The sequence below is a fragment of the Schistocerca americana genome, chromosome 7 (genome assembly GCF_021461395.2).
Source record: "Schistocerca americana isolate TAMUIC-IGC-003095 chromosome 7, iqSchAmer2.1, whole genome shotgun sequence".
Classification (NCBI taxonomy): Eukaryota; Metazoa; Arthropoda; class Insecta; order Orthoptera; family Acrididae; genus Schistocerca; species Schistocerca americana.
This window is the reverse complement of record NC_060125.1, coordinates 590,137,701-590,159,028: the sequence shown is the minus strand read 5'-3', so window position 1 is coordinate 590,159,028 and position 21,328 is coordinate 590,137,701. Positions and strand designations below refer to the sequence as shown.

At 41.8% G+C, this 21,328-nt stretch overlaps 1 protein-coding gene across 1 annotated transcript in view; it reads right to left on the bottom strand.

The window, feature by feature from the left end:
* LOC124621962 (anaphase-promoting complex subunit 4) overlaps positions 1-21,328 on the bottom strand; it is a 123,125-nt gene that overhangs the window by 67,672 nt on the left and 34,125 nt on the right. Inside the window, 2 exon segments of the mRNA XM_047147490.1 lie at positions 20,725-20,892; positions 20,894-20,971. Of these exon segments, the coding sequence (XP_047003446.1) occupies positions 20,725-20,892; positions 20,894-20,971 (246 nt within the window).

The window sequence follows — 21,328 nt, the reverse complement described above, 5'->3', positions numbered from 1 at the left end:
TGGCGTTTTACGGATCGGAGTGTGGAATGTCAGATCCCTTAATCGGGCAGGTAGGTTAGAAAATTTAAAAAGGGAAACAGATAGGTTAAAGTAAGATATAGTGGGAGTTAGTGAAGTTCTGCGGCAGGAGGAACAAGACTTCTGGTCAGGTGACTACAGGGTTATAAACAAAATCAAATAGAGGCAATGCAGGAGTAGGTTTAATAATGACTAGGAAAATAGGAATGCGGGTAAGCTACTACAAACAGCATAGTGAATGCATTATTGTGGCCAAGATAGACAGGAAGCCCATGCCTACCGCAGTAGTACAAGATTATATGCCAATTAGCTCTGCAGATGACAAAGAAATCGAAGAAATGTACAATGAAATAAAAGAAATTATTCAGATAGTGAAGCGAGACGAAAATTTAATAGTCATGAGTGACTGGAATGCGGCAGTAGGAAAAGGGAGAGAACGAAACGTAGTAGGTGAATATAGATTGGGGGTAAGAAATGAAAGAGGAAGCTGCCTGGTAGAATTTTACACAGAGCACAACTTAATAATAGCTAACACTTGGTTCAAGAATCATAAAAGAAAGTTGTATACATGGATGAAGCCTGGAGATACTTACAAGTTTCAGATAGATTATATAATGGTAAGACAGAGATTTAGGAACCAGGTTTTAAATTGTACGACATTTCCAGGGCCAGATGTGGACTCTGACCACAATCTATTGGTTATGAACTGTAGATTAAATCTGAAGAAACTGCAAAAAGGTGGGAATTTAAGGAGATGGGACCTGGGTAAACTGAAAGACCCAGAGGTTGTACAGAGTTTCAGGGAGAGCATAAGGGAACAATTGACAGGAATAGGGGAAAGAAGTACAGTAGAAGAAGAATGGGTAGCTTTGAGGAATGAAATAGTGAAGGCAGCAGAGGATCAAGTAGGTAAAAAGACGAGGGCTAGTAGAACTCCTTGGGTAACAGAAGAAATATTGAATTTAATTGATGAAACGAGAAAATATAAAAATGCAGTAAATGAAGCAGGCAAAAAGGAATACAAACGTCTCAAAAATGAGATCGACACAAAGTGCAAAATGGCTAAGCAGGGATGGCTAGAGGACAAATGTAAGGATGTATAGGCTTATCTCACTAGGGGTACGATAGATACTGCCTACAGGAAAATTAAAGAGATCTTTGGAGAAAAGAGAACCACTTGTATGAATATCAAGAGCTCAGATGGAAACCCAGTTCTAAGCAAAGAAGGGAAAGCAGAAAGGTGGAAGGAGTATAGAGAGGGTCTATACAAGGGCGATGTACTTGAGGACAATATTATGGAAATGGAAGAGGATGTAGATGAAGATGAAATGGGTGATATGATACTGCATGAAGAGTTTGATAGAGTACTGAAAGACCTAAGCCGAAACAAGGCCCTGGGAGCAGACAACATTCCATTAGAACTACTGATGTCCTTGGGAGAGCCAGTCCTGACAAAACTCTACCATCTGGTGAGCAAGATGTATGAGACAGGCGAAATTCCCTCCGACTTCAAGAAGAACATAATAATTCCAATCCCAAAGAAAGTAGGTGTTGACAGATGTGAAAATCACCGAACTATCAGTTTAATAAGTGACAGCTGCAAAAAGAAATAAGTCACAGCTGCAAAATACTTATGCGGATTCTTTACAGATGAATGGAAAAACTAGTAGAAGCCGACCTCGGGGAAAATCAGATTAGATTCTGTAGAAATATCGGAACACGTGAGGCAATACTGACCCTTTGACTTATCTTGGAAACTATATTAAGGAAAGGCAAACCTACGTTTCTAGCATTTGTAGACTTGGAGAAAGCTTTTGACAATGTTGACTGGAATACTCTCTTTCAAATTCTGAAGGTGGCAGGGGTCAAATCCAGGGAGCGACAGGCTATTTACAATTTGTACAGAAACCAGATGGCAGTTATAAGAGTCGAGGGACATGAAAGGGAAGCAGTGGTTGGGAAGGCAGTGAGACAGGGTTGTAGCCTCTCCCCGATGTTATTCAACCTGTATATTGAGCAAGCAGTAAAGGAAACAAAAGAAAAATTCGGAGTAGGTATTAAAATCCATGGAGAAGAAGTAAAAACTTTGAGGTTCGCCGATGACATTGTAATTGTGTCAGAGACAGCAAAGGACTTGGAAGAGCAGTTGAACGGAATGGATAGTGTCTTGAAAGGAGGATATAAGATGAACATCAACAAAAGCAAAACAAGGATAATGGAATGTAGTCTAATTAAGTCGGGTGATGCTGGGGGAATTAAGATTAGGAAATGAGACACTTAAAGTAGGAAAGGAGTTTTGCTATTTGGGGAGCAAAATAACTGATGATGGTCAAAGTAGAGTAGATATAAAATGTAGACAGGGAATGGCAAGGAAAGTGTTTCTGAAGAAGAGAAATTTGTTAACATCGAGTATAGATTTAAGTGTCAGGAAGTCGTTTCTGAAAGTATTTGTATGGAGTGTAGTCATGTATGGAAGTGAAACATGGACGATAAATAGTTTGGACAAGACGAGAATAGAAGCTTTCGAAACGTGGTGCTACAGAAGAATGCTGAAGATTAGATGGGTAGATCACATAACTAAAGAGGAGGTATTGAATAGAATTGGGGAGAAGAGGAGTTAGTGGCACAACTTGACTAGAAGAAGGGATCGGTTGGTAGAACTTATTCTGAGGGATCAAGGGATCACCAATTTAGTACTGGAGGGCAACATGGAGGGTAAAAATCGTAGAGATGAATACACTAAGCAGATTCATAAGGATGTACGTTGCAGTAGGTACTGGGAGTGAAGAAGCTTGCACAGAATAGAGTAGTATGGAGAGCTGCATCAGTATCAGGACTGAAGACCACAACAACAACAAGCCTCATTAATACCTTGCAGGCAAAAAATCAGCATTCTGCTACAACAGTTTGCTGCTGAACATCTATGAACTAGTTGTGTTTCACAGGAACAATGTTTTCTAAACCCATGTTGACTGTGTGTCAATAGACAGTTTTCTTCGAGGCAATTCATAATGTTCGAACACAATATATGTTCTAAAATCATGCTACATATCGACGTTAACAATATGGGCCTGTAATTTAGTGGATTACTCATACTACCTTTCTTGAATATTGGTGTGACCTGTGCAACTTTCCAGTCTTTGGGTACAGATCTTACGTCGAGCGAACAGCTGTATATGATTGTTAAGTATGGAGCTAATGCATCAGCATACTCCGAAAGGAACCTAATTGGTATACAGTTTGGACCAGAAGACTTGCTTTTATTAAGTGATTTAAGTTGCCTCACTACTCCGAGGATATTTACTTCTACGTTACTCATGTTGGCAGCTGTTCTTGATTCGAATTCTGGAATATTTACTTTGTCTTCTTTTGAGGAGGCAATTTGGAAGCCTGTGTTTAGTAACTCTGCTTTGGCAGCACTGTCTTCGATAGTATCTCCATTGCTTTCACGCACAGAAGGCATTGATTGTTTCTTGTCGTTAACATACTTCACATACGACCAGAATCTATTTGAATTTTCTGACAGGATTTGAGACAACATTTTGTTGTGGGAACTGTTATAGGCATCTCGCATATAAGTCCGCACTAAATTTCGAGCTTCTGTAAAAGAAGAAAAATCTTGGGGATTTTGCGTCTGTTTAAATTTGGCATGTTTGTTTCGTTGTTTCTGCAACAGTGTTCTAACCCGTTTTATGTACCAAGGAGGATCAGCTCCGTCGTTTGTTAATTTATTTGGTATAAATCTCCCAATTGCTCCCGATACTATTTCTTTGAATTTAAGACACATCTGGTCTACACTTATATTATTAATTTGGAATGAATGGAGATTGTCTCTGAGGAAGGCGTCAAGTGAATTTTTATCTGCTTTTTTGAATAGGTATATTTTTCGGGGATTTGGGGATTACAATATTCATTCTCACTACGACAACATTGTGTTCACTAATCCATGAATCAGTTTTGATGCTCGTTATTAACTCAGGATTATTTGTTGCTAAGAGGTCAAGTGTGTTTTCACAACCGTTTACTATTTGCGTGGGCTCATGAACTAACTGCTCGAAATAATTTTCAGAGAATGCGTTTAGCACAATTTCGGATGATATTTTAAGCGTACCTCCGGAATTAAACATGTATTTTTGCCAATGTATCGAGGGTAAATTAAAGTCACCACCAACTACTATCGTATGAGGCGGGTAAGAGTTTGAAATCAAACTCAAATTTTCTACAAACCTTTAAGCAACTGTATCATCTGGGACGTCGGCAAAAGGATCCAATAATTATATTATTCCGCTTGCCAACAATGACCTCTACCCATACTAACTCACAGGAAGTATCTACTTCAATTTCGCAACAAGTTAAAATACTTCTCACAGCAACAAACACGTCCCCGCCAACCGTGTTTAGCCTATCCTTTCGAAACACTGTTAGGTTCTTCGCAAAAATTTCGGCTGAGCTTATATCTGGCTTTAGCCAGCTTTCAGTGCATATAACGATTTGAGCTTCAGTGCTTTCTATTAGCGCTTGGAGCTCTGGTACTTTCCCAACACAGCTACAACAATTTACAACTGTTATACCAAAGGTTTTTGTCTCTACGTTCTTCCTGTGCTTAGCCTGTTCCCTTTGTCACTCAAGCCCTTCTTGTGTTTTCCCGAGACCCTCTAACTTAAAAAAAGACCGCCCAGTCCACACCACACAGCCCCTGCTACCTGTATAGCCGCCTCCTGCATATAGTGGACACCTGACCTATTCAGCGGAACCCGAAACCCAACCACCCTCTGGCGCAAGTCGAGGAATCTGCAGCCTACATGATCGCAGAACGATCTGAGCCTCTGATTCAGACCCTCCTCTCGGCTCTGTACCAGAGGTCCAAAATCGGTCCTGTTGACTATGCTGCAAATGGTCAGCTCTGTTTTCATCTTGCAAGCAAGACTGGCAGCCTTTACCACTTCTGTTAGCCACTTGAAACCAGAGAGAATCTCTTCAGATCCAAAGTGACACACACCATTGGTACTGATGTCAGCAACCACCTGCAGTTGGCTGCACCCTGTGCTCTTCATGGCATCCGGGAGGACTCTTTCCACATCTGGAATGAGTCCACTCGGTACGCACACAGATTGCACATCAGTTTTCTTACCCTTCTTGTCAGCCAAGTCCCTAAGGGGCCCCATAACGCGCCTAATGTTGGAGCTCCCAACTACCAATAATCCCACCCTCTGCAATTGCCCGGATCTTGCAAGCTGAGTGGTTTCCTCTGAAACAGGACAGGCGACGGCATCTTGTTCAGTGACAGTGTCAGCCACAGACAGCACCTGGAACCTGTTTGCCAGACAAATCGGGGAGACCTTACGTGCAGCCGCCTGGGAAGTCTTTCGCAGCCTGCTTCGCCCTGGGGCGACCTCCCACTCGACCACAGGGGAGGGGTCAGCCTCAGTGCGAGCAGTAGCTGGGTTGGCCACCGGTGAGGACCGATCGGAGGACTCTGATGCGCTGGACATCCGTTGGATCCCCACGGCCGGCCCAAAACAGTGGTGCCCATCCACTGCAGCCTCAAGCTGTGTAACCGAAGCCATCACAGCCTGAAGCTGAGAGCGAAGCGTTACCAACTTGGCTCGCATGGGCACACTACAATCGCAGTCCCTGTCCATACTAAAGATCATGGAAAACTAAACTATGCAGATAAACGGACTATCGGCATGTGCTGCGCAACTCTACTGTAGACCCTGACGAAAACACACAAACTGTGTCTAGTAATATGCAGATATTAAAAAACCTAGCTACTGAAGCACTCAGGTGAAACTAAATAATTTGCCCCTGATAAGGAACTTGTAATATGTCACAAAATCGGTTTACTTTCTGACGCAAACAAAAACGCGAGAACTGTGGCTATTAGATTTCAAATTCACATGCTGAAACTCAAGAAACTAAACAATTAAAGCACACAGATGATACAATAAAATTCGCTCCTGGTTAGGAACTCGTAAATGTCACAAAAGCGGTTTACTTATCTGTTGCTGCATCTCAGTCGCCTACTGCTGCCTTTTTTCAAAGCCAAAAAACGTGTCAGGCTTGTCGAGTTTCCCGGAATGGGGCACTGTGGTAACGCAACGGCGGAAGATGAAAATTTGTGCTGGACCAGGACTCGAACCTAGATTTACCACTTCTAATGAGCAACTGCCTTAACTGCTTCAGCCAGCTGGACAAGATCCCCGACTGATTCAAATTTCCAACTTACTGCAAGCTGCAATGCACAGTCCCTTGCCTGTTAAACACTATACTTGCACATTTTGGTTCCCGTGGGAGTCTGGGCGATATTTGTGCATTGGCACTGGAACAAACATTGAGGAGCTGTTAACTTCTTTTTCAGAAATGTATATATCTGATTAGTGTCTGTTCTGTCAGATAGTTCAGATGGCTCCTTGGTGTTTGTTTTAGTGCGACTGCACAAATATTGTCTAAACTCTTATGGGAATCAGGATTTGCGAGCAGAGAGTTTAACGGATGAGCGATGCTGCACTGCACTATGTGATAAGTAGTAAATTTGAGTCAGTCACTGACTGTGTCCGGATGACCCAAGGAGTTAAGGTGACTGCTCATTAGAAGTGGTAAATCAAGGTTTGAGTCCCAGTCCAGCACAAATTCTCAACTTCTGCCACTACATTATTACAACACCCTGTGCAGCTATCTGTCATGATTTCTCACCCATCCTTTCCCCTTCCTACATTTCACATCTAATAATATTTCCTGCAGTGAAGTGTTGTGTTTCCAACAACATCAAGGCAATAGGCAAAGCCCATGAAGGCAATTATAGGCCTACTTGCATAATTTGACAATTTTAGAGCATCAATTAGCACTCAATCTAAGGCAGATGTTTATCCAGTCCTGTGTACAGCAGAGAAGTTGGCTAGGTCATCAGGAGGGCAGTTCTGTTTTAAGATAGATTTAGCTGTCACATACCTGCAACTACCTTATGCAGAATGAAAGTGCTTTGTGGTAATCAATGCATCCTTTGCTTTATGTCAATATAATAAGCTACCTTTAGGTGTTACGAGCAATCCCGCAGTAATTCAAGAACACTTACAGCAACAGGAGAACCACAAGCTGTGAACTATTTAGATGACAATATAGTCACTGGGTCTACCCGGGAGCAGCACATCGAGAATTCTATCTACATTTACATCTACATGGATAATCTCCAAATCACATTTAAGTGCCTGGCAGAGGGTTCATTGAACCACTTTCACAATTCTATATTATTCCAATCTCATATAGCGTGCGGAAAGAATGAACACCTGTATCTTTCTGTACGAGCTCACATTTCCCTTATTTTATCGTGGTGATCCTTCCTCCCTATCTAGGTCGGTGTCAACAAAATATTTACACATTCGGAGGAGAAAATTGGTTATTGGAATTTTGGGAGAAGATTCCGTCTTAACGAAAAATACCTTTCTTTTAATGATTTCCAGCCGAAATCCTATATCATTTCTGTGACATTCACTCTCATATTTCGCAATAATACAAAACACGCTGCCTTTCTTTGAACTTTTTCGATGTACTTCGTCAGTCCTATCTGGTAAGGATCCCACGCTGCACAATAGTATTTCAATAGAGGACGGACAAGTGTAGTGTAGGCAGTCTCCTTAGTTGGTCTGTTACATTTTCTAAGTGTCTTGCCAATAAAACACAGTCTTTGGTTAGCCTTCCCCGCAACATTTTCTATGCGTTCCTTCCAGTTTAAGTTGTTCATAATTGTAATACCTAGGTATTTTGTTGAATTTATGGCTTTTCGATTAGACTGATTTATCATGTAACCAAAGTTTAACGAGTTCCTTTTAGCACTCATGTGGATGACATCACACTTTTCGTTATTCAGGGTCAACTACCACTTTTCGCACCATTCAGATATCTTTCCTACATCATTTTGCAGTTTGTTTTCATCTTCTGATGAGTTTATTAGTCGATAAATGGCAGTGTCCTCTGCAAACAACAAAAGACGTCTTCTCAGACTGTCTCCCACACCATTTATTTAGATAAGGAACAGCAAAGGGCCTATAAAACTACCTTGGGGAACGCCAGAAGCCACTTCTGTTTTACTCGATGACTTTCCATCAACAGCTACAAACTGTGACCTCTCTGACAGGAAATCACAAATCCAGTCACATAACTCAGACAATATTCCATAAGCACTCAATTTCACTACGAGCCACTTGTGTGGTACCGAGTCAAAAGCCTTCCAGAAATACGGAAATGATCTGAAATCCCTTGTCAATGGCACTCAACACTTCATGTGAATAAAGAGCAAGTTGTGTTTGACAGGAACGATGTTTTCTAAACCCATGTTGACTGTGTGTCAATAGACCGTTTTCTTAGAGGTAATTCATAATGTTCGAACACAATATATGTTCCAAAATTCTGCTGCATATCGATGTTAACGATATGGGTCTGTAATTTAGTGGATTACTCCTGCTGCCTTTCTTGAATATTGGTGTGACCTGTACAACTTTCCACTCTTTGGGTACGGATCTTTCGTCGAACGAATGGTTGTATACGATTGCTAAGTATGGAGCTAATGCATCAGAATACTCCGAAAGGAACCTAATTGGTATACAGTCTGGACCAGAAGAATTGCTTTTATTAAGTGATTTAAGTTGCTTCACTACTACGAGGATATTTACTTCTACGTTACTCATGTTGGTAGCTGTTCTCGATTTGAATTCTGGAATATTTACTTCGTGTTCTTTTGTGAAGGCATTTCGGAAGGTTGTGTTTAGCAACTCTGCTTTGGCAACACTGTCTTCGATAGTATCTCCACTGCTATTGCGCAGAGAAGGCATTGATTTTTTTCTTGCCGCTAACATACTTCACATACAACCAGAATCTTTGGATTTTCTGCCAGGTTTTGAAAGTTTCGTTGTGGAAATTGTTATGAACATCTCACATTGAAGTGCGCGCTAAATTTCGAGCTTCTGTAAAAGATCGCCAATCTTGGGGATTATGTGTCTGTTTAAATTTGACATGTTTGTTTTGTTGTTTCTGCAACAGTGTTCTAACCTGTTTTGTGTACCAAGGAGGATCAGCTCCATTGTTTGTTAATTTATTTGGTATAATTCTCCCAATTGCTGCCGATACTATTTTTTTTGAATTTAAGCCACATCTGGTCTAAACTTATATTATTAATCTGGAATGAGTGGAGATTGTCTCTTGTAAAGGCATCAAGTTAATTTTTATCTGCTTTTTTGAACAGGTATATTTTTCGCTTATTTTTCAAGGATTTTGGGATTACAATATTCAATCCCGCTACGACAACCCTGTGTTCACTAATCCCTGAATCGGTTTTGATGCTCATTATTAACTCAGGATTATTTGTTGCTAAGAGGTCAAGTGTGTTTTCACAACCGTTTGCTATTTGCGTGGGCTCATGAACTAACTGCTCGAAATAATTTTCAGAGAACGCGTTTAGCACAATTTCGGATGATATTTTATGCGTACCTCTGGAATTAAACATATCAAGGGTAAATTAAAGTCACCGCCAACTATTGTCGTATGAGTTGGGTACGTGTTTGAAATCAAACTCAAGTTTTCTTTGAACCTTTCAGCAACTTTATCATCTAAATTGGGAGGTCGGCAAAAGGATCCAATTATTATTTTATTCTGGTTGCCAACAGTGACCTCTGCCCATACTAACTCACAGGAAGTATCTACTTCAATTTCGCAACAAGTTAAAATACTTCTCACAGCAACAAACACGTCCCCGGCAACCGTGTTTAGACTATCCTTTCGGAACACTGTTAGGTTCTTCGCAAAAATTTCGCCTAAGCTTATATCCGGATTTAGCCAGCTTTCAGTGCATGTAACAATTTGAGCATCAGTGCTTTCTATTAGGGCTTGGAGCTCTGGTACTTTCCCAACATAGCTATGACAATTTACAACTGTTGTACCAATGGTTCCTGTATCTACATTCCTCCTGTTGTCAGCCTGCACCCTTTGTGACTGAAGCCCTTCTTGTGTTTTCCCAAGACCCTCTAACCTAAAAAACCGCCCAGTCCACACCACACAGTCCCTGCTACCCGTGTAGCCACCTCCTGCGTATAGTGGACACTTGACCTATTCAGCGGAACCCGAAACCCAATCACCCTTTGGCGCAAATTGAGGAATCTGCAGCCTACATGGTCACAGAACTGTCTGAGCCTCTGATTCAGGAGCTATTTTATAGACTTATAATTAGTGGGATCAAGTGTAAATAATGTAAGTATAGTTTTTTTTCCCAACAGATCACTCAATAACTTAAACCGTATACTAAGCAACGGTGCTCTCAGGCCCACATAAAAACATTTGACACTCTCCCTGTGTCCAGCGATTTGAAGGAGGTCTTGAGAAGATAATTTACTATGCAAATTTATACAGAAAACAGTGCAGATATAAAATCACCCCAAATGGCTTCGAAGACAAGGGTGTCAGATTTCGGAGGTCTTGCCTTTGCCAGGAAGTATTAATGAGGCTAAAAAAAAAAAAAAGTGCTGGCACACCTGCTCCTTGCCTGGGCACATATGCACCAGGAATGTGAAAGATTTTTGCGATTGGGGATAGATGGTGTTTTATCATGTAATTAACCTGACAGCATGGAACAACTGATTGCACCGTTGGCATAGGTAATTATAGGCACTGGCTATCATTTATGATATCAATTACTCCATGTTTTCTTATATGAAACAAAATTGTACCAGGCCATGGACAAGTTGCTAGTTTCACTTTCTGGCTTTCAAGCAAACTTATACCACAACGCGTCACAACAATTACAGCACTGACAGCTGTTTCTGTGCGTTACCATTATGAGATCCGCTACTGACCCACTCGTCAAGACACCAACCCCCTATTATGTCTACTGATGGGTCCTGATCACTAGTTCAACAAGCAAGAGGTATTTTGTTTCCTGCTAGCTGAAGACATTAGTTCTCTGTGATGGCTTGGGAAGTGAGTAGACTCGAAAAACATGAACCCACACTCTGCAATGTAGTACAATAAGTGCAGTTTGGTTGGGTGGAGTATTTGCTACAATCTACAGAACTGAAGCTACAGACCTCTTTTTCGATGCACAAGTGATTGTTTAATCTGGGGGTACTTCTACTGGCCACAGAACAGTCTTGAGTGACGGGTTTTGATCCTGGCTACACTCTAGCCTCACATCAGTAAGTTAAATGAAGCACACTGAGGGAAGTGTCGTCCTAACCGCCGTCTGCTTCACGTCTGCTGTGCAGCGAGCTACCTTAATTTAAGTATTAACTGTATTTTTCTTACTTGTCACTTCTTCTTCCATGTGTTTTTGCTTTTAGGAAGCTTTAATTGTCGAGTGCTATTAATAGTGTTCCATAGATTTTGTATTTGTTTTGAATACAATCAGAGAGAGTCCCTTTAGTCAACCATAGTGCCAGTAGTGCTAGTGTTTGTTTTCAATACAGTCCAGAGACAGGTAGTGCTATTTTCTTTGTTTTCTACAAGAAGTGGCTAGCAATCACAGTTTAGTCAATAATGAGCCGCCTTTAGTGAATTAGCAGTCTAGTTAAAAGTTGATTAACTCTCTTCAGTAAACTGATTCCTTAGGATGGATAGGATGTGTGACTGCTGTGTACGGACGCAGGAGGAGCTGGTCACTGTTCGCAAACAGCTGAACGTGTTGATGGCTGCGGTCAGCCGTCTTCAGGCTGCTGCCTTGGAGTGTAGCGGCAGTGGGGAGTCTGGTGCGTCGCGAGGTACACCCCAGGTGTTACATGCTTCACCCACCGTCCCTGCTGTCGAGACATCTTTGCGGGTACCGGGCGCGGTTGGGTCACCCTCTCCCCAAGGGGGGTTCAGCGGCGTTCGCGGCGCACAAGGCGGAGGGTCAATGTGGAGGCTGGCCGTGTGGCATCGCCTGCTCTGCCTGTGAGTGGACATGTGGCTGCTCCTTCAGCAAGGTCTGAGCAGGCACACGGGGGGAGGGGTTTATTAGTTATTGGGAGCTCCAACATTAGGCGGGTGATGGAGCCCCTTAGGGAAATAGCGGAAAGGTCGGGGAAGAAGGCCAGTGTTCACTCTGTCTGCTTGCCAGGGGGGTCTCATCTGAGGTGTGGAGGAGGCCCTACCGGCGGCGATAGAGAGCACTGGGTGCACCCAACTGCAAATTGTTGCTCATGTCGGCACCAATGACTCCTGCCGTCTGGGTTCAGAGGTCATCCTCAGTTCGTACAGGCGGTTGGTGGAATTGGTGAAGGCGGAAAGCCTCGCTCACAGGGTGGAATCAGAGCTAACTATTTGTAGTATCGTTCCCAGAACCAATCGCGGTCCTCTGGTATGGAGCCGAGTAGAAGGCTTAAACCAGAGGCTCAGACGATTCTGCGGAGATCTGGGATGCAAATTTCTCGACCTCCACTATCGGGTAGAGACATGTAGTTTCCCCCTGAATAGGTCAGGCGTGCACTACATGCCGGAAGCGGCTACAAGGGTAGCGGAGTATGTGTGGAGTGCACATGGGGGTTTTTTAGGTTAGAGAATTCCCTCCCTAGGCCCGACAAGACGCCTTCTGAGACGCGGCAAGGTAGGAGTAGGCAAAATGCAACAAGGAATAACAATATTAATGTGCTAATAGTAAACTGCAGGAGCGTCTATAGAAAGGTCCCAGAACTGCTCTCATTAATAAACGGTGACAACGCCCATATAGTACTAGGGACAGAAAGTTGGCTGAAACCAGACGTAAACAGTAATGAAATCCTAAACTCTGATTCGAATGTATACTGCAGAGACAGGCTGGACAGTGAAGGGGGAGGCGTGTTTATAGCGATAAGAAGTGCAATAGTATCGAAGGAAATTGTCGGAGATCCGAAATGTGAAATGATTTGGGTGAAGGTCACGGTTACAGCAGGCTCAGACATGGTAATTGGATGTCTCTATAGGCCCCCGGGCTCAGCAGCTGTTGTGGCTGAGCACCTGAAGGATAATTTGGAAAATATTTCGAGTAGATTTGCCGACCATGTTATAGTTCTGGTTGGAGATTTTAATTTGCCGGATATAGACTGGGAGACTCAAACGTTCATAACGGGTGACAGGGACAAGGAATCCAGTGAACTTTTTTTAAGTGCTTTATCTGAAAACTACCTTGAGCAGTTAAACAGAGAACCGACTCATGGCAATAACATATTAGACCTTCTGGTGACAAACAGACCCAAACTATTTGAAACAGTTAATGCAGAACAGGGAATCAGCGATCATAAAGCGGTTACGGCATCGATGACTTCAGCCGTAAATAGAAAAATTAAAAAAGATAGGAAAATTTTTCTCTTTAGCAAAAGTGACAAAAAGCAGATTACAGAGTACCTGACGGCTCAACACAAAAGTTTTGTCTCAAGTACAGATAGTGTTGAGGATCAGTGGACAAAGTTCAAAACCATCGTACAATATGCGTTAGATGAGTATGTGCCAAGCAAGATCGTAAGAGATGGAAAAGAGCCACCATGGTACAACAACCGAGTTAGAAAACTGCTGCGGAACCTAAGGGAACTTCACAGCAAACATAAACATAACCAATGGCTTGCAGACAAACAAAAATTACGCGAAGCGAAATGTAGTGTGAGGAGGGCTATGCGAGAGGCGTTCAATGAATTCGAAAGTAAAGTTCTATGTACTGACTTGGCAGAAAATCCTAAGAAATTTTGGTCTTATGTCAAAGCGGTACATGGATCAAAACAAAATGTCCACACACTCTGTGACTAAAATGGTACTGAAACAGAGGATGACAGACTAAAGGCCGAAATACTAAACGTCTTTTTCCAAAGCTGTTTCACAGAGGAAGACTGCACTGTAGTTCCTTCTCTAGATTGTCGTACAGATGACAAAATGGTAGATATCGAAATAGACGACAGAGGGATAGAGAAACAATTAAAATCACTCAAAAGAGGAAAGGCCGCTGGACCTGATGGGATACCAGTTCGATTTTACTGCTCAGCAGTGTGGGATCCGTACCAGATAGGGTTGATAGAAGAGATAGAATAGAAGAGATAGAGAAGATGCAACGGAGAGCAGCGCGCTTCGTTACAGGATCATTTAGTAATCGCGAAAGCGTTACGGAGATGATAGATAAACTGCAGGAGAGAAGACTCTGCAGGAGAGACGCTCAGTAGCTCGGTACGGGCTTTTGTTAAAGTTTCGAGAACATACCTTCTCTGAAGAGTCAAGCAGTATATTGCTCCCTCCTATGTATATCTCGCGAAGAGACCATGACGATAAAATCAGAGAAATTAGAGCCCACACAGAAGCATACCGACAATCCTTCTTTCCACGAACAATACGAGACTGGAATAGAAGGGAGAACCGATAGAGGTACTCAGGGTACCCTCCGCCACACACCGTCAGGTGTGCTTGCGGAGTATGGATGTAGATGTAGATGTAGATGTAGATGTAGAAGTCGAGGACGAAGGCACTGACAAGGCATCATATGTAAGTGACTGGATATTAATGCTGACAATAAGCAGGCAGTCCATACTTATCAAACACGCATGTGAAACTAGTGTGATGTGGCACACTATTTCTCTTCATGGCCTCTTTCAGATCAGACAAGAGACAGCTTGTGCATTGATTTTGCACCCCTATTTAAGGGTCTTAAGTCTTTCGTTCTTGTGGATGTTATCATCATCTTTGCATGCATGTTCATGGGCGCTATGTTATTGCTTGTTGAGGACATTCTCTCTAACTACCCATATGTTGCCTGGAAGTCATGAGTAGGGGCCTCAAAAATTTGTATTTTGCAATAAATTTTAATACATGTGAATTCATCTTAAAATGTGAAAAAAGCAAAACTTTCTAATAGAAGCTATTTCATAGTGAACTGCATCCAGATTAACTATTTTATCAGAGATAAACTGAAATAACTTTATTTACTGCATATAAAAATCGAAAATGCAACAAATTTTCAGTTACTGTACTGCACATCATCATCTTTCGAAAGCCAATTTGGAAAGATAATGAGCTTAGGAATATGTCTGCAAAATAAAAAGTACAAGAATGCAATGCAACAATGCTGTGGTGCCATATCAGTTGTGGGCTGTTGGATGGTGTGTGTAAAATATATACCACGTAATGCAATGTAGTACTCAACTGTGGGACCTAGCATCTTTGAACCAAGAAACAAATACATTTGTCTGCAAGCTTAAATTCAAAAATTGGTATCATTCATACATATTTTATGTCAAAGTTTTAGGGAACGGTTGTTTTTAACAGTGGTTCCATCAAATGCTGGTACAGGTTGGGTCTGAACCACAAAGTTTATGACACCACCAACCTAAGCAAGTAACTGCTTGATAGCCATTACTGAATGTGTTGTGTTTTGTGTCTTGTTCGTTGTTTTCTTTCTTATTTTCAAACGAGAGAACAGACTAATGCTGGTCCATCACAGAATTCGATTACGACCCTCACAACACAGAACACGGGTGTAAGCAAGTGCCCTGCGAGAAGGTGGAGTCATGTTTCTCTGACTCGCTACTCACCCCTCTGGAAGTCATAATTATAGTTTGCTTGCTCTCATGGCCAGATGCCAGTTCATAGTGTCAACACTCTGCTTAACAGCAACTGACAAACAAAACCATTCAATGTATTCTGACTGTTATGAAATTTTACCCCTAACATGTAAATAGTTATTTTTGGTTCCACTACCATGCCATGTGCCTTGTCTGTTCTATCTGTAGTGTTGCCAAGTGTGGGTCACATGGCTATGAATGCCCACAAAAGGTCAAAATTAATATCCTGTGGATTATGTAATTATTGAACTGGGTTGGGAAAGAAAAAAAATGCAGAGGAATACTTTAAATAGGAGAAGCTCTCAGTTTACCAGTCGGAAAATGTTCTTGCTTCTCAACAGTGTAGACAGAGCTGAAAACAGAAAACAAGCAGAGTCGTCTTCTTTACTTTTTCTTTCTTTTTGGGTTGAGGTTGGGGGGGGGGGGGGGGGGGAGGGGTTGGACTGTACCGTTGGAGTTTTTGCAAAAGCAAACATTCCATCCAAAAAGCTCCCCAATCACCAAAAAGTTATTGCAAAACACTAAGGTTTTGTCTTCAGGCACATTGAGTGGCAACCTTAAATTGTACAGGTGAATCTTTTTTTAAAAAAAGTAGATTTGAATTTTGCCAAAATAGATGCAAATTTTGACAAAAATAGATCCTACATTTGCAGGTCACTATTCATTGACATCCGACTATGATATCAGCACTAAAGTTGAGTCGGCCCAAGTTGCTCCCTGACAGCTACAGTGGGCTTAGCATGGCAGATTTGTATGTCTGGATCCACAAGTCACATAACATGATTTTGTAAATGGCTCTACAGCAATGCCTCAGTGTTGTCACAGCACTATTGCGGCTAATGCAGGCGTTTGCGCTTCGCGAAGAAAACAGTCTGCGTACCTATAGTAGAAAAGGACACGTAGTTTTCGATGGCCTGCACAGTCCGTTATATTTCTGCCCTATAAAATCATCCTGGATCAGGTACTCTGAAATACAATTGTTAGCTGATGCAGTGTTAGTGGCAGTGGTGGAGGCAACAGTGGGAAACAGTTGCTGGCAGAACGATGAGCTGGCATCAACTGCAAGATCCCCAATTCACCAGTCACTGCCATCTCATCTAATAAAGCGTCAAGGGATCATCTTCATCATGTCAATTTATCTCACCAAATGACAGGAAGTGCCAGTGCCCTGAAAACAATCAAATATCCCAGGACAACGATGCTATTACTCGTGTGATACTATCACGGTAAGAGCAGTGGTTGTTAACAGATAGGTACATGGGGGTTTCATTAAGTGAGCGTGATGAAGAAGGGACTAATGAAACCAACCCCCTCATTTAAAGAGGAAGTTAGAGGAACAAAAACATTGGGAATGCAGGGCGGCAGGCCATAGCCTGTCGTCATTCCTCTTCACTGGAAATCAAATGGCAAGTTTCCATAATGAATATCAAAATTAAAATTAGAAAATGAGATGATAGGTTACATCAAGCCGCACAAGAATAGGTCGAGAATGCCACAGTCTGGTGGTCACTTTGAGTTCCCAGCCCACTAGACGTTCCTGTTCTCCTCAATTACATTTTAAAGCATAATGCTTTAAAACGTAAGTGAGGAGAACAGGAACATCTGGCGAATAATACCCTTTCAATGGCATAACACGTCACCAAAACAGCAGGGTATAAACAACATAATCATTGAAAATTAAATCCTGTTAGGGTATAAAGAGCACTGGGAGAAAAAAATTCTAGAGCTGGTTTAAGAAACCCTTAGATTGTGAGGGGATACACAAATACAGGGCAAAGTGAGGTGACAAGTATACTCAAGATACATCCCCAAGTCTGTCCTGGGTTCAAATACCAGCTCCACAGTGGTGATTTTTGTTTTCCCGAACTTTTTTCACACTCACTGACCCTAGGCATTGTGTTACACGGGCAGCCGATATTTGTCTATGCATCACTAATTGATCACAGCACTTCACTTCATTTACTGAGAATTATGAAAAAGACGAATGTCAGCTGTTTTCCTGAATGACGTGAGTGCCTGGGAGCACTTAGCTCCTTCCACTTGGCTGATGAGAGCCATCATCCCCATGTTGCTGAGAGTGAAAGACAGGCTGCATCGTGTATATAATGCAAGGAACTCTGACGTCTTGTGGGCCCTGATGTCCACAAATCTTCGATCATTCAGCCTTTCGTCTGAACGCTGCAAGAGCTGCCACAGAAAGGACTGAAATTATTTGCTGACAACAGTCCCACAGTAATTTAACGCTGGTGCACCTTCGAAGGCAAGTTGAAACATGAGCAACTGGACAAATAGCAATAGCTTCGAAGGGGAACTACTACTTCTGAAAGCTAGAATAGTTTCACAAATTTTAAATGCAACTTTTGGCAGTACTGATTTTTCACCTCTTAATGGTAAATAAGGGTTAGCAATTCTCTTTCATAATTCGGAACCTGAAAAATTGGCATTCTGGAATAAATTCAAATATGGATGCGAATTCTGCCTCAAAATGCAAAACTGTCTAATTCCCACTATTTCATAGCGATTTGTATATCGATGAACATTTTTGTCAGTAACAGTTTTAAACTGTTTTATTTTCTGCATAATATCGAAAACATAACCAGTTTTTGGTTACTAACACTACACGCCACTTGATAAAGCCCAATATGAAAAGGTAATGAGCGTAAGAACATGCTTTAAAAAACATGCATGAATGCAATAATGCATATGTATGCTCAATGCTCAGGTGTCATGCCAACTGTAGGCCATTGAATGGTCTGTATAAGACAAAGAATGGTCTGTATAAGACAAACACTGTGTAATGCAATGTACATGGCAACACAGTACTCAGTCGTGGGACCTAGCATTTTAGAACAAAGAAATGCACATGCTTGTTCGTTAAATAAAGTTCCAAAGTTGGTAGAATGTGTGTACACTTCTAATGAAGCAGTTTCAGGTGGCAGATGTTTAAGCTGTAATTGCACTAAATACCACTAGAGGACAGGTCCACCCTCCTTTATTTGGCCTGACCTACCTCGTTCACAACACTCTGCCAACTTCAATAACCAATTGTGCAATAGCCATTACTGAATGTTTTGTGCTGTGCATTGCTTGTTGTTTTCTTATTTTGAAATGTGTGAAAAGACAAATCATGGTACTTCAGAGATTTTGATTATAACCCTCACAACATCAGAAGGTATCAGTGAATCTTGTGATAAAGTGTCATTTCTGCTTTTGAGAACACAGATGTAGGCTGCTGACATGCAAGAGGGAGGTGGGCTAGTTTCCTCGCACTGCTCCTCTTCCTTCTGGTAATCAAAATTCTAATTTATCAAAACCTGAGGCTGTCTGTCAGTATACAGAGTCTGACCATGCATTGTAGTAACTGAAATACAAAACCTGTCACTATATTTCGACCTCACCGGAATTCTTCCCCCAACGTGCGAATACAGTTATTTCCAGCTCCACTCCTACACTAAGTGCCTTGTCTGTTCTATCGATAGCACTGTTAAGTGTGGGTTGCACAGCTATGAATGCCCACAAAAGGTTGAAATTAATATTCTGGAGATTTTGTTGTTATCAAATTGCATGCACAATGAAAAATAATGTTGAGAAACACCTTAAATAAGAGAGACATTCAGTTCACCATCAAAGGCAGAGCCACATGTGAAAGCACCCACGTGATTTACCAACTGACCTGCCTACACTGTGAGGCCTTCTATGTGGGAATGACCAGCAACAAACTGTCCATTCGCATGAACGGACACAGGCAGACAGTGTTTGTTGGTAATGAGGATCACCCTGGGGCTAAACATGCCTTGGTGCACGGCCAGCACATCTTGGCAGAGTGTTACACCGTCCGGGTTATCTGGATACTTCCCACTGACACCAACCTATCAGAACTCCGGAGATGGGAACTTGCCCTTCAATATATCCTCTCTTCACGTTACCCAGTAGGCCTCAACCTCTGCTAATTTCAAATTACCGCCCCTCATACGTCACTTGTCACTCAACAACATCTTTGCTTCCGTACTTCCGCGTCGACTGACATCTCTGTCCAAACTCTTTGCCTTTTCATACGTCTGCCTGTCTCTGTATATGTGCGGATCGATATGTGTGTGTGTGCGCGAGTTCTATGTGGGAATGACCAGCAACAAACTGTCCATTCGCATGAACGGACACAGGCAGACAGTGTTTGTTGGTAATGAGGATCACCCTGGGGCTAAACATGCCTTGGTGCACGGCCAGCACATCTTGGCACAGTGTTACATCGTCCGGGTTATCTGGATACTTCCCACTGACACCAACCTATCAGAACTCCGGAGATGGCTATACTTAAGTGTTCAACAAATGGTCTGTTGAGAAGAAGCAGCATTTTCGCTCCGGTGAACTGAATGTCCCTCTTATTTAAGGTGTTTCTCAACATTATTTTTCATTGTGCATGCAATTTGATAACAACAAAATCTCCATCTCCTTGTGCATGCAATTTGATAACAACAAAATCTCCATCTCCGGAGTTCTGATAGGTTGGTGTCGGTGGGAAGTATCCAGATAACCCGGACGATGTAACACTGTGTCAAGAGGTGCTGGCCGTGCACCAAGGCATGTTTAGCCCCAGGGTGATCCTCATTACCAACAACCCTTTTTCCCCCTAAGGTAAGTCTATCTGCTCCCAGGATTGGAATGACTCCTTACCATCTCCCTTAAAACCCACATCCTTTCGTCTTTCCCTCTTTCCTGATGAAGCAAGCGTGGGTTGCGAAAGCTTGAAATTTGTGTGTGTGTGAGTGTGTGTGTGTGTGTGTGTGTGTGTGTGTGTGTGTGTGTGTGTGTCTATATATGTGGATATGAACAGAAAATGATAAAGTGCTGGAAAAAAATGTGTTGGTTACATGTCTCTATAGGCAGAAAATAATCAAGTTTCATCGAAACGAGATGATGATGGGAAAATGCCTAGTTTTTGGATGAACTGATATGGAATGAGCCTCAGGGATTAGTATTAACCAAACAAAAGCCATCACCATGACTATGTTACATGACATGGCTTTTCCAAAATAAGATATGACCAAAATTATGAACCAACATAATTATCAGTAGCTAGTGGTACACAGTGGTAGGACTGGCATTTCATTCATAATGAAAATTGAAATGTATGAAAAAAGAAGAAAATTATTTAAGTACATAATTTACTCACAGAAATGTCAAAGACTGCAACACTAATTTCAGTAAATCCTAAATCATTCACAGGTCCACCAAGCACTACAAACAACAGGCGAAGGTCATCAGAAACATCCGCCGACAGAACTGTGCATGGTTCTCCTCCGGTTACACTCTCCTGCATATCCAGATGACCACAGGGGAAACAGCCCAAAGACACTCATGTGCAACTGCCCTCCTTCCAGACCCACCAACAGGAGGTTAATGTGCTCCTGATCAAGTACCTACAGCAAAATACACTATTAATGACACAATAAACCACAAACAGGTAACAAAAAAACCATCAATTTTATAAAACAAAACTTGCATTGAAAACAGAACATGTTAACATTCGCACGAGGCACAGCATTACAAACTGAAAGAAAGCTGCCACCTTCTGGCTATTTTTTAAAGCATTTTTAATGTCAATTTTCGAGAGCATCAACAAGGATATTAAGACTGTGAGAATAAATTATAGTGTATCAAAAACCAAAGACAAAATATTCTTTGCTTAAGCTGTTCTTGTAACTCTAATCACAATGTAATGGTAATTTGTCTTTTCCTGTAGCTGTATTAAAAAGACTGTACTATGTTACACCATT